Below are 15040 nucleotides of genomic sequence, written 5' to 3'. Positions count from 1 at the left end.
CTTTGTGTCATGAGTCTGTATAATATATGAGTTTGACTTTCTGAAATGAGTATCAAAAAACAGGCACTTTTTCATGATATTCTAATTCTTTGAGATGGACTGATCTGGAAAAGAACATCACGGATAAGTAGATATTCTCAGACAGTGTAACGGCAAGTCTCATTTTGGTATTTAAAATATTTGTTAAACTTTAATCTCACCTTTATTTGAACACAGACAGAGGTGTTAAACAAGTCTCACACATTGCATTAACAGTTTTTCAGTTCATTAGTTTTGCCTTTTATGTGTTAAACAGACCATGAACGCTCGATTTGATCACAGGCTCCTGAAAAGACGTTGTTTAAATAAATGTAGTTTTTTTCCTGAGTTTTATAGTGAAATCTTAAGACTTTTTTTGACAGTGTTTGCTAATGTGTGCATTGGGTCACCATGGTAACTGCTGAGTAGCTCTATTCACGCTTACATCACAAAACCGGGAGACGATTCTAAACATGCAGATGACAACTTCCTTTGGGCTCTATTGGCTGTAGTATCTTAGCCTGAGCATCAGCCGGCTTCACTTCATGGAACCCGCCTGACCTCGCAGCCTTAGGATTGGTTTACTTGATGGTAGGCGGGTCCTTTTTTTGGAGAGAAAACAAAAAAAGTGGCTGTTTGCTGCAGGTGTTCCAATCAGTGGGAGCAGGTAGTGGATGCTCTTGGAAAAAGGATCAAAGTTTAAAACCAACAGAATCCAGGCACTCCAAAGAAGTCGCACGAGGAAAAATATACAGTTAAAAGACCTTTATTTAGATGACCAAAGCCAACAGGTTTCAACCAAAACTGGTCTTCATCAGGGCTTGGTTGATATTTAACCAACTGCTGCTATTTGGTCATGACGTATGTAATGCACCACTAACAGAGCTAACTGGTATATTAAGCTTTTCCCAAATCTATTAGGAAGAAGAGCAATAACATCTTTCCCCTTGATAAAATTCTAAACATTCTCTTTGTTCCAGCTTTAACACTGAATGTGTCTTCATCTACTGTACATCAGGAGTGTCAAACATACGACCTTTAATTTGGCCCTCGGCTGAATTTCTACTAAAATATTTTAATTATATTTTCTATTAAAATATTGGTAATTTTCTGCGCCGCTTAGCAGAGCAGTGTCTCCAGTGCCTCTGTACGTGGCCCCTCCCACCAGAGCAGCACAAATGAAGACTTGTCTCTTTTCCAGACGCTCTTAAAGGACGATCATTTTGACTGTTGACCGTGACACCCTCATCAGAAAAATGTCCAAAATGAGAAAAGTGGACACTGAGTGCAGGATTGTCCAAGAAAAACAGACTTATTCCTGTTTGCATACAAGTTAATGTTAAAACATTGTGTTGAAATTGCCATTTTTCTTAAAGTTTCAGGTTGTTCATAATATAATATTTTGTAAAAGAAAAACTTCCTCAATTAAAAAAAAGATTTCTGTAATAGAGTTGCGTTTCTCTGCACAAATATTTGAACTTATTGATATTTTTGGGGTATATATGCCAAGAGTTTTCTGATCCAGCCCCTTTGGGATCAAAGTAGGTTGGATACAGCCCCTGGACCAAAATGAGTTTGACACCCCTGGTCTACATCCATCTTGACCACTTTGTTTACTGTTGTGCTGTACAACAAAAGGGACCCAGACAGGTGCTTGAGTTTGACGTCATGGCTTCACAGCTCTTCACAGTTTGACCGGTGCGCGGCCTACAGCTTCCGGGGTTCTTGCAAACCGTCTAGTGTATTTTGATTCCTGACCTAGTCGCTGGAGAGCAATTCAATTGAGCAGACGCACGAGGTGGCACCAGCCTGGCTAGTAGGAAGTGACAAAATCTGGAAAAATAGCTTGGTTTTCTTCATTTAGATGTAACTGAATTCTTAGTTTTTTCTCGGGCTATTAATTTGCATATTATAAATTTGACTAACTTAATAAAATAAAATTAAAATGTCAGTGTGGCATTCCATTACGTTTGGCAACAGTTACAACCAGCTGTATGTGAGTGACATCAAAGACATGATTAGAGTCCCGTCCCCTCATGGAAAAGCTTTGGCAGGTTGTGAAGACGCCGCTGCTGAATCCACGGTTTAATCACAAGCCCAGTGTCGGGAACTACACCGGAAGTCGTCAACCACATGTTCCCAAATGTCTTCCACTATAGCCAATTGTCTAAAATCTCTGATGTGTGTATGTGTGTGTGTGTGTGTGTGTGTGTGTGTGCAAGACTACTCAGGTCTTAAAGTTTTATCTGCAAAGAGATCACTGCACTATGTGTGATTCTACAGATAGGGATTGTGGTTCAAAAATCATTGCTGAAGTGTATTGTCCTATTTCGTACAGAACAGAGCGCCGTACAGACAGAAACTAAAGTCATTTCACATCATCTATTTTCATATATTCACCTTTAAACACCAACAGCCCTTATCTGACCTTATCTACTTTTGGAACATTCTAGTCAGAGAAATAACATATCTACAGAAACAAACATCCAAATGCAGCTTTTAGATTTAGATGATAGAGTTTTTATGGGTCAATAAAGGCAGAAAGAGGAAGTCAGTGCATGAGTTGAAAATCTGGTACTTTTTGGTATTTAAAAAGGCAGATTAACTCATGATTCACATCTGTCTTTATATAAGTACATGATTTCCTAGTTCTTTTTCTGCATAAATAGTCATTTTTGCATGTAGGTGTAGTGGTGCGTGTGCAGTTTGGTTCAGATACACAGAGATACGTAATAGTTATGGAATAGAACGCATTTGCCATGTCCCCTTTTTTAATCGACCAATCAAGCGGCAGGGCATGTCTTGAAGAATTTCTTTAGTCAATCACAGCCCCACAGCACCGTATATATTATCAGAAAGCATTTGTACTCTTCCTCATTTACAATAATAACATGTGTTTCTAGGGAACTGTATGTAGATTAGGGCTGGGTATCATTCAGAAGTTGCCGATACGATACATACCTCGATACATAAGCCACGATATGATACACATCTCAATACAGTGAGCTTAAGATTCAGTGCTATTCAATATGATATATTTCAAATCAATTAGATACGGTTCAGTAAAAAATAAAGGCTAAATCATGACTGTGACACTTAGGCTACGTTCAGACTGCAGGGCTTAACGCTCAATTCAGATTTTTTTGTGAAATCCGATGTTTTTGCGAGGTCGTTCACATTTCCAATTAAATGCGACTTGTATGTGATCAGCTGTGTGAACGTAAAACGGCCCAAAAGTGTCCCGCATGTGCACTGGAGACACGACAACGTCAACCGCAGCGAGCCAGTGTGCTCTGTGTTTACGGAAGTTGTCCAAACATGGAGCATTGATCACCTGGAGATTTTAAAGTTCCTCTCGTACCGGAGCCAGAACATGAACAACTTACTTGTTTTAAGGAGGAGATTGAGAAGGAGAAGGACGAGGTTTTTGGCCGTGGTGTTTTGTGGGACAGCGGCAGCGACGTCCGTTGAAAGGAACGTGTGGATGTGGAGACGGAGCCAAGAGTGGTGAGTGGTGATGTGCTTCGCTTCAGTGACACAGAGTTCATTAACAATTTTCGCCTACTTCAGCGCAGAATAGTGACGTTTGTGGCTTGTTGATAACGTGTAGGTCGAATGAATGCGCTTTGGCCGTTCACACTGAAGTCGCATGTCAAAAGATCGGATATGTATCGGTTTCAGGACCACATATCCAAGTGGCCTGGGTCGCATTTGAAAAAATCGGATCTGTGCCGATCTTTTGACATGTGACTTCAGTGTGAACGGCCAAAGCGCATTCATTCGACCTACGCGTTATCAACAAACCACAAACGACACTATTCTGCGCTGAAGTCGGCGAAAATTGTTAATGAACTCTGTGTCACTGAAGCGAAGCACATCACCACTCACCACTCTTGGCTCCGTCTCCACATCCACACGTTCCTTTCAACGGACATTGCTGCCATTGTCCTACAAAACGCCACAGCCAAAAACCTCGTCCTTCTCCTTCTCAATCTCCTCTATAAAACAAGTAAGTTGTTCATGTTCTGGCTCCGGTATGTGAGAAACTTTAAAATCTCCAGGTGCTCAATGCTGCGTCCATGTTTGGACAACTTTCGTAAACACAGAGCACGCTCGCTCGCTGCGGTTGACATTGTGTCTCCAGTGCACATGCGGGACACTTTCGGGTCATTTAATGTTCACACTGGAGATCACCTACAAGTCACATTTAATTGGAAATGTGAACGACCTTGCAAAAACATCGGATTTCACAAAAAATCTGAATTGAGCGTTAAGCCCTGCAGTCTGAACATAGCCTAAAAGTCTTTGGTAAACCACTTCTTTTACAAAGTTCATATGAAACTGCATTTTGTCACCATGGTAACTGCTGAGTATCTTTTGGCTCTATTCACGCTTACGTCACAAAACCGGAAGACTTTTGGAAACATACAGATGATGGCAGGCTCAATTGGCTGTGATAACTCTGACAAAATCTGGGAAAATAACCCAGTTTTCTTCATCTAGATGTCATCGAATTCTCTATGTTTTTCTTAATTTGTGTAAAATTTGTCCAACTTAATTAAAAAAAGATGCAATTGTAGTGTTCCGGTTTGTTCGGCAGATCAGCAGTTACATCCAGCTGCCTGTAAGTGACATCGAAGACATGATTAGATTCCCGTCCCTCATGGAAACCTTTGGTAGGTTGTGAAGACGCCGCTGCTGAATCCAAATACAAACATTTGAATCATCAAAACAGTGAAAATGTCAAATGTGTCGCATAAACGAGTTTCCCTCCACTAAACAAGCAACAAAACAGTAGTTCGGTGACAAAATAATTGAGCAAAATATACCGAAAAATACTCTTGGCAATATATCAATACAATATCATCACACTAAATAACACAATAAACCGATACTTCTATATTTTTGCACACGCCTAATGTAGAATAATAATAATAGTTTGCTTTGGGTCTCACAGCTTTGAGTTCAAACATCATCACATAAAATAGGAAGGGCACGAGAAGAAGTCAACAGTGCGCAGTAGTTTGAGATAATTGTTATGACGATTGTTAAGATCGTTACAGTAAATGTGTTTATAGTAACTGATTTAAAGGTCCTGTATTACACAAAATTTACTCCTGCAAGCTTTAAGTCATGCTATAATACAGTTAGCTCCTCAAAAACAGACATGGAGTTGTGTTTTGTTTCATTCACACATGTTTGAGTAACACTTTATTTTTAGTCTGTTTATATCTCCAAGACTCAAAACGCTCTGTTCCACCATGAAGTGTTAGTAGTTTTCAAGTTAACAACAAGCTACTTTTTACCTTGCGAGAAGAACTCAGCCTAAATATGCAGGTGTGTTTGTGTGTTAAACTTGTGTGAATGAAACAAAACAGAACTCCGGGTCTGTTTTTGACGAGGTAACAACATTATAACTTGACTTAAAGCTCACATGAGTTCATTTTGCGTAATATAGAAGCTTTAAGCCACATGTTTTTTTATCAAAGCTACACCCCCTGAACATCTTGTTGGGATCTAAAAGTAGCTCTTCGGTTCTAACCACAATAAGTAGTTCTCTATATTCTAGCTTTGTTGTACTTTCCCACAAGAAATGTACTGTAACTTGCTGAATGCATTTATTATTGTTATAATTTCTGCCTCAAGAAATACATTTCCAAACTTTAATTCTGATGTGTCAGTAGACAACAAGAAGTCTAACAAGTGGAGAAGAGAAAAATTATATAATGAAGTCCACACCTTGACCTGGTGGGGCATAAATTTAATTTTGAAAAACATGCATTTTTACAGGTGAGTGGGCTTGCATCTCCACAAACCTGACTCTTAGGAGAAAAACTTCGTCCTGCTGGTTTCCATGGAAATATTGTTCCTATGGCTATAATTTTCCACGGTATTAAACATAACATAAAACATTTCTGTCTGTAGATTGCGGCAAAGTTTTAACATTATGTTTCATGCAACCACCAGAAAGTTACACAGCGTTGCTTTAAAGTACCAATCTGTACAGAAATAAGTGACGCTACCAGGTAAGGCTGTGCGATTAATCGAATTTTGATCGCGATTTAGATTTGTGTGTGAAACAATCTCCAAACTCAAATATGTGACTTGAACCAATTTAGCCTAACAAAGTTTATTTTGTTATATTTTTTATATAAATACGTATATTTATTTAATTTTTAAATATAGAGATTGTAGAACAGCTGGATATATAGTTTATTTTGGATACATTTATGTTTTTTTATGCCTTATTTCATATTCAAATATATTTTATTCATTTTATGTTTTATACATCACAAAACTGCTCTAATGTTCATATTTGTAGCCTGAATTTATTTTCAATGTGAAAGTTTTACGTAAATTATCAATAAGTGTTTTGGGGGTTTTTTTTTGGTTTTTTTGAGAGAGAGAGAATTGCTGAATAAGTGTATCATGTAAATAAAAAATAATCGTTTGAATAATCGTGATTTCAATACTGACCAAAATAATCGTGATAATGTTTTTTTCGATAATCGAGAAGCCCTACTACCAGGCCAAGTTACAGTTCAGATCTGTGGAGAGGCGTGTCCACTCACTATAAAAATACCTGTTGTTCAAAGGTCCCATATTTCACTATTTTCTGATCTATGTTATAATGTTATTTCCCTGTCAAAAACATACCTGGAGTTATGTTTTGTTTCACTCACACATGTTTAACACACAAACCCTGCAGATTTAGGTGATGTCATGTGGTAATACAGGAAGTGTTTCAACATGTTTTTAAACTTCTTACACATTCACTAGAATAATTTTGATCATTTAAGATGTGAAACTGCCAATCTCCACTGAACAAAAAGTAAAAGCTGGCTGTTAACTTCAAACTACCGCTTCGTGACATCACAAAGTGGAACAGAGCATTTTGACTAGACTCATTACTCAAACATGTGTGAATGAAAAAAAAAACCACAAGTCCAGGTACGGTTTTTGATGCAATAACAACATTCTAACATGACTTAAACTTCGCAAGAATCCATTTTGTGTAATATAGCAACTTTTAAATACACTTTTGCAAAATAAAACTCTAATTTGAATATTCACTGACGATGTTGTAACCCTGTAGCCTCATATATGTTTCAGTATATGACTCTGAGTATAGAAAATGCTTGGACATCAGCGTGATCCAGGCTCAGATGATGCACGGTGAGAGATGGGGAAGTGTTGACACAGAATGGTCCACTTCCTCCTCAGTCACCTCACTGTAGCCATTGTGAAACCTGCAGTGTTTCACATATACAGCCTGTTTCCTGCTAATACTCAGACCTCCCTTCACACATACACACACACACACACACACACACACACACACATATGTACTTTGTATTTGATTTAGCACTGCACAGATACAAACAGGAAAAGCAGCCAAAGAAAAAAATTATATATGTATGTTTGGTGCTTCGTTTTCAAGTTTCGAAATGTGTTTTTAAGTTCGGTTGCCGGGTAAAGTAAAGTGTAGGGTGAAAACTTCAAATATGTGTTGGAAATTTAAAGGTGCACTGTGTAACTTTTGTGTAACCTGCTTGTTTCTACAGAGATGTCATTGCTCTGCCTGGAATGTTCCGCAGTATAACATTAAACAGCTTTACTTTACATTTATTCAATTACAGGTGGTTTTAATGCGCAAAAATACCTAGAAAAATTGGCATTCTGACTCTAAGCAGAGTCGCCTCTCCACAGATCTGACCTGTAACTTTGGTTTAGTGTCCATGAAGATAGAAAAGTTTAATGCCATACTATGAAACATTCCAAACAAAGCAATAACATCTCCATGGAGCATTTGATGAAAGTTTAACAGTTCACCTGTAAAGCCACAATATGTAATTTTTTAGCTGTAAGTTTTTTCATTATAGATTTTTTATTGCATTGAAAACCCTTATTACTGTTGGGCTTGCTTCTCCACAAACCTGGCTCTTATTTGGCTCAGTGTAGGCCTTGTTTCTATGGTAATTTAGTTCCTTTGGCTATTATATACATACTATTCCACATTATGGCAAAAACCACATCTATCTCTGTGGAGAATGTTCCACAGTGTGGTTTTAACTTTCTGTTTCCATGGAGTCACACAGGAGACTTGCCGCTTCCAGAAAGTTACATACTGTAGCTTTAAACTCATAGATTAAAACTGCAACAGCATAATATAATTTTACACTTTCAGTCTCACTTTTTGTACAGGCCATGGGGTGTAGTGGTTGTACTAGTAGCAGCATCAGTAGTAGTAGTAGTAGGAGTAGTAGTGGTAGTGGCAGTATTGCTAGTAATAGTTGCAGTAGTAGTAGCAGTAGTATTAGTAGCGATAGTAGTAGTAGTAGTAGTAGTAGTAGTAGTAATGGCAGTAACATTAGTAGTAGTAGTAGTACTAGTAGTAGTAGTAGTAGAAGTAGTAGTAGCAACAGCAGTAGAATTAGTAGTAGTGGTAGTAGTAGTAGTAAAGTAGTAATAGTAAAAGCAGTAGCATTAGTAGTAGTAGTTTTTCAGTTTTTCAGTCTCACTTTTTGTACAATCCATGGGATGTAATGGCAGTAATAGTAGTAGCATTAGTAGTAGTAGTGGTATTGGTAGTGGCAGTAGTATTAGCAATAGCAGTAGCAGTAGTAGCAGTAGTAGCAGTAGCAGCAGTAGCAGTAGCAGTAGTAGTAGAAGAAGTAGTAGTAGTAGTAGTAGTAATAGCAACAACAGTAGACTTAGTAGTAGTGGTAGTAGTAGTAGTTATAGTAGTAATAACAGTAGCATTAGTAGTAGTAGTAGTGGTAGTAGCAGTAGTAATAGTAGTAATAACAGTAGCATTAGTAGTAGTAGTAGTAGTAGTACATTAGTAGTAGTAGTATTAGTAGTAGTAGTGGTAGTCTTGGTGACATATTTGTCCACATGATTAACAGAATTATCAGAACACTTGTTTCTTGACACACTTTGGTTGTTGGTTGGACAATAGCTCAAAAGAGGAAACAGTTTTGTGAGTTTGTGGGAGCTCGATCTATGACAAACCCACATTCACATTTAAATATACATATAAGGGCAAATACAGGAGACTATTCACATACACACAAGACAAATACACATATACTACTAGTACTACTACTACTACTGCTAATACTACTACTTCTACTACTGCTGCTACTGCTACTACTGCTACTACTTCACATTTAAATATACACCGCCTCCCATATAAGGGCAAATACAGGAGACTATTCACATACACACAAGACAAATACACATATACTACTAGTACTACTACTACTACTGCTAATACTACTACTTCTACTACTGCTGCTACTGCTACTACTGCTACTACTTCACATTTAAATATACACCGCCTCCCATATAAGGGCAAATACAGGAGACAATTCACATACACACATGACAAATACACATATACTACTAGTACTACTACTACTACTGCTAATACTACTGCTACTGCTACTGCTACTACTACTAGCAGTACTACTACTACCAATCTCTCTGAACTGAAGGTAAAAGGAGCTGTTCATTTGAAAACTACCACTTCATGACATCACAAGGTGGAACAGGGCATTTTGAACTCTGAAGATGTAGACAGACTAATAATAAAGGATTACTCAAACGTGTGTGTGTCTGCGGAAAGGTCCCAAATGAACAAATGCAGCTTCTACTACTACTCCTACTACTCCTACTGCTACTACTACTACTACTACTACCACTACTACTACTACTTCTAGACTGCATTTTGAGATGATACATGTATGCTGTCTGTACCATAACTAACACATAATGTGAAGGTTTTAAGAACAAGTTCCCAGGTTTGTGGACGTGGGCACACAAGTGGGTCACACATATGTAGTAATATCAGCAGTAGTAGTGACACCTAGTAGTAGTCCATGAAGTAGTAGCAGTAGTAGAAGGCACAGTATAGTCTAGTAATTGTAGTAGTTGTGAAGTAGTACTAGCAGCTTTTTAGCTTTGGAATTAGTAGTAGTACAGTAGTAGTAGTTGTAGTAGTAGCTGCAGTGACTGAAATGGCTGGTGACAACTAAATAATGCCTAATGAAAATAATTTAAAAAAATATATATTAGTAAATTCCACATGGGAAAAATAAACTCATAAAATTGAACCTGGTAGAAGACAGACATTGAATATCAACATTATTAAGTGTTAATTGCAAATCAAGTGTGTTTTGTCTCATACCATGGTTCAAAGTGGAGTTATTTCCTCTTCTTCGACCCAGAAAATGTCCAAAATCCAGTTGCTTCTCACACTTTCGGCATTATGATGATGAGATCTCCTTTAGAGCAGCAGCAGCAGCAGGAACAGCAGCCTCCTCTCACCTACAGCAGACCCAAAGACACTTCTGCTCAGAGCACTTCCTCAAACACACAACAGAGTCGGACCAAAAAGAGAACTATTCAAACACAAAGAGAAAAAAACTAAACAAAACAAAACAAAAAAACTACCATGCTAAGTACGTACCAAGAAACACAATGCAACTTCTGCTTTCAGGACATGTCCAAGATTCTGCTTATGGAGCTCGAACCGCTATACTGGATTTGTGTTATGAACTAAGTGTTGACACAGAGCTAAAGTGACAATTAGCAGTTGTCTGTTGCTAAATGATGTGTTGGAGCGTTTAAGCCGACTCCACCCTGGCTGTGGTTACTAAGGTGCTGCTCCATACGCCCATAACAGTAAAGTTCATGCAAAGGTACTGAAACTCACTGAGGAAGGAAGGAGAGGCTGTGTTTTGCAATCAGGTCTACAGAGATTAAAAATATGATTAAATGCAGTCTTAAAGGGGCCATGTTATGCTGTTTTTAAAAAATGTTGTTATAATGTTGTTTCCTCTTCACAAACTGTATCGGGGTGGTTGTGTTTTGTTTCAATCACACATGTTTAACACAAATCTGCAAATTTAGGTTGAGTTCTTCTCTCAAACACTTTGTTCCACCTTGTGATGTCATGTGGTAATACATGAAGGATTATGTGTTTTTAAACTCCACACACCTTCACTAGAATCATGTAGATCAGTGAATCAGGACTGAACTAGGACTAAAATTAGACTAAACCAGGACTAAACCAGGACTGAGTGTCGGGTGCACCCGTGTAGACTATTGCAGGCAAAAGGACCGGCTCAGAGCTCCGCACCCCACCGAGCTCAGTTCAGCTATTGCCCGATCACGCTTTGCGGACACCTTGCTCTTCGGGCTCGGGGTTCTCCCTATTGCTCTCTCAAGTCCAAGATTAGTCCTTGTTTAAACCTGGTTTAGACCTGGTTTATTCGTGGTTTAGACCTGGTTTATTCGTGGTTTAGACCTGGTTTAGTCCTGGTTTAGTGCTGGTGATATTCAGTGATGTTAAAAGTCACCTCAATTAGGCCTGCATGAAGTTGGAAATGATTTGCTGTTGGAAAAATAGTTTATGAATGCACTTTTTAAAAAAAACATAAAAATACAATACTGTATTATAAAATGTATATGATCAGTTGTTATTGAAACGCATCATTGCCAGGAACACAAAAGATGCATTTCAAAGGCCTGTGTGGAGGGGGGCAGGCAGATTTCGATTTTTTCCAGCTCTCTTTACCTACTCTAAGGGGAGGCTCACATTCAACCAATTTGAAAACCTGTGATTTAAATGATTTCAGATCTGGAAGTGCCTAAAAGGAACAAAAGGTGAAAGGTAGCTGATAACTTTAAAACTTCATGACATCACAAGGTGGAACAGAGCATTTGGAGCATTGGAGATGTAGATCAGTCTACTCTATGTATCTGCTACCAGGTGTGTTTAAAAACACAGAGAAGCACTTCCTGTATTACCCTATGACATCATAAGGTGGAATGTAGCACTGAGAGAAGAACTCAGCCAATGTGCAGAGTTTGTGTGTTAAACGTGTGAATGAAACAAAACACAACTCCAAGTCTGTTTGTGATGAGGAAATGACAGTAGTCAGAAACTATGACAATATAGGTAGGCCCTTTAAATGTATCTCAACAGACAAAGTGGGGAGACTTGGGTAGCTCATGTGGTAAATTTGTGTTTAAATGTATTTATTTATATCTGACATCCTGGTCAAATTTCAGACTGTGGTAAAATAAAATTAAGCGCAACTCGAGTATCAGAGCTTCTAACAAAGCAGTGCTTCCAGTTAACCTCACACTCCCAGGGAATACTGATGACATCAGCTTTGTCGATCCCAATTCTCTGTGAATTTTTGTAAAAATTCTGTGAATGTGAAAAAAAACCCCACAGTAATCAAAAAAACTAAAGACGAGACGAGAAGTATATTTAACCTTCACCGAAAATTCTAAAAATAATCTGCATGCCTACTAAAGATATAAGACTCAAGACTTTGACAAAATTTCCACAACGTTCCATTTTTATAAATAGATCTCCGCTGATTTCATTTCCTCTGTCTGGACGAGCACCAGTTTTAGTTACATCTAAAATGAATGCAACAGCAATAGAAACAAAAATGGATAATTTAATTGTCAATAATATCTTTAACAGAGATGTACATGGGTTCATTCAATATTAGACAACATACAGTACAGGTCCTGGATAGGTGTTTGACAGATGGAAAATGCATTGATTTAACAAAAAAAAAAAAAAAAAGAGTGCCTACTTCCTGTTACTCAGTTGTTTCAGTTATGACCAGCCACGTGAAGATTTAATAATAATAATCTTGACTATAGATTGTAAAATATGTCATAATATTTGCTCACCACAAACAAAACAGCGTAAGGCAAGTCTGACAAACCACCAAACAGAAACACAGTACAACATAACAAAATAGCACCATTTAAAGCTACACTATGTAACTTTTCCTGTGGGGAGTCTGCCGCCTGCTCGTCTCCATGGAGATGTTACTGCTTTACCTGAAATGTTAAAAGTAGCTATGTATTTTGCATTTATTCAGTTGTAATGTTCTAATTAAGTGTTTTAATTACTTATATACATTGAAAAGTTTGTATTCTTCACTGTGTGGGAGCTCGCCTCTCCACAGATCTGACCTGTAGCTTGACCTAGTGGCGTCACCTACTGCTCTCCATGGAGATAGATAAGTATGACGTCATACTGTTGGTTTCCATGGAGATAGACTAGTATAACGTCACACTGTTGGTTTCCATGGAGATATTTAAGTATAATGTCATACTGTTGGTTTCCATGGAGATAGACTAGTATAACGTCATACTGTTGGTTTCCATGGAGATAGATTTGGTCTCCATGAAGACACTGTAGTGTAGATAATCTTAATGTCTTACTGTGGAACATCCCAGACAAAAGCAATAAAATCTCCACGGCGACAAGCAGACGGCCAAACCTCCACCCGAAATGTTACGTAGTGCGTCTTTACACCAAAGCACCACAAAACACACATTTATTATAGATATTTCCCCAAAAGAAAAACAAGGAAATGGTGTGTGGAAACGCACAGAGCAGCTTACGGTTTATGACGAGTCCAACTGACATGACTGAAACTACTGTACTGCCAACACTGCAAATCTAAAAATACAGTGTGTAACAGTACTTCAGACAGAGAACATTATGAATGAGATGTGTAAAGCATGTGACCTACTTCCTGTTTAATAGTACAAGACAGTTTAAGCACTAATAGACTGAATGACAAATGTATTTATAATCATGATATTTTGCAGTGACGTCATGTTGGGGATGTATTTATTGGTGGTTTTCGGATATAAGATTTTAGATTTCCCTATAAAAACATTGTATTTTGTTTATTTATGAATCTTTAATGTACAACAAAAACCTACATTTGAACTGTATTTACTTTACTTTGTATTAAAAATAATTGGCCTATTATATTGAATGCTGTGGTGTCATCTGAAACCCAGCAATGTCTATGTGCTTCTATGGCGGAATGTTAATCAGTTGCCATGGTGACAGCAAGAATTACCCCAAAAAGTTTTTAGATTTGTCTGAAAATGCAAGAAAAAACAGGAAATGGATTTAAACTAGTCATTTTCAGGAGTCTGTTAATATAATAATATGAGCGTTCATGTTTATTTTTCTGGTCAGACTTTGTTAAAACAGAGCTCAGATTAAAGTCTAATTTGAGTAACAGAGCTTCAGACAGAGCAGAGCCTCTAGTTAGCATCACAGCCCCAGCTTTGATATCAGCTGCAAAGTACTAAGAATTTTAAATTGGCCTAAAACAGTAGAATTAACAGTAGAATTAACCTGCGAATTTTCAGATTGGAGAAGTTTTAACCTGGTTTATGGTTCATGTGTGTAATTATTGGACAAAAACTGGCACAAAGTTCAAAGTCTGTTAGCTCGAATGAAGTTGAAATATTTTTACATAGTATTAAAAAGTGGTGGTATTACACAGCCACACAGTTGTTGTCAGTTGAGAGGATTTGTAGAGCCAATTTGTGAATATAATATGTTTTGAATGTGACCTATTGAGAGCAATGAGTGGAACATGATGTGGAAAGCTGTTTCTTATAATGCAGAGAAATATTGTAAGGTATACGGAAGAAATATGCAGCTACAAAATCTGGAATAGTCTTAAGATGTAAGACAGGACCCTGCTCTGACAATGTTTAAATCCAGACTCAAAATTGCTCTTTTTAACTCTGTATGACACAAGGTTTTTATTCTCTTTTAAAATTAATTTAATCATGGCTGCTTGTTTTTATCGATTTATTTGTTTGTATTGTGACATTAATTTTCTTTCTTTTTCTGTAAATTTAACGTGTTGATAAAAAAACAGTTTTAAGGCTGAAAATGGGGAGTTCTGCCTTAAATCTCTGTATTTTTTTATTTTTTTAAAGATCAGTCTTACGTCCTTTATCACATCTTGAGCCAGAACCAAAAGAGATCGTCCAATCGGATTTGTTTTTCTCAGTGACGCATGTGAAAAGAAGGAGCCTGCTTATCATTTACAAACAAAATCAAACTTCTCTAACCTCAGATTAACAGTTTAGTGTTTTGCTCATTATGTAACCTTTCCTGTGGGGCATGTACCACCTGCTTGTCTCCGTGGAGATTGGAGTTACT

The 15040-nt window shown here is 37.6% G+C and overlaps 1 protein-coding gene across 2 annotated transcripts in view; it reads right to left on the bottom strand.

The window, feature by feature from the left end:
- myo1f (myosin IF) overlaps positions 1–10672 on the bottom strand; it is a 50768-nt gene extending 40096 nt beyond the window's left edge. Inside the window, exons 1-2 of one of the 2 annotated variants that reach the window (XM_055164980.1) lie at positions 10493–10672; positions 10211–10385 (exon numbers count right to left, since the gene is read on the bottom strand). In XM_055164980.1, coding sequence (XP_055020955.1) covers positions 10211–10213 — 3 coding nt within the window. In that variant the 5' untranslated portion in view covers positions 10214–10385; positions 10493–10672. The remainder of the gene's footprint in view (positions 1–10210; positions 10386–10492) is intronic. The other variant, XM_020933346.2, reaches the window with a different exon arrangement.
- Positions 10673–15040: the final 4368 nt, after the last annotated feature.

The sequence above is a fragment of the Boleophthalmus pectinirostris genome, unplaced genomic scaffold (assembly GCF_026225935.1).
Source record: "Boleophthalmus pectinirostris isolate CB_2022bp ecotype Guang Dong unplaced genomic scaffold, ASM2622593v1 HiC_scaffold_7, whole genome shotgun sequence".
NCBI classification, from domain to species: Eukaryota; Metazoa; Chordata; class Actinopteri; order Gobiiformes; family Gobiidae; genus Boleophthalmus; species Boleophthalmus pectinirostris.
The sequence above is the reverse complement of the archived record's forward strand: the minus strand, read 5'-3'. Positions and strand labels throughout refer to the sequence as shown.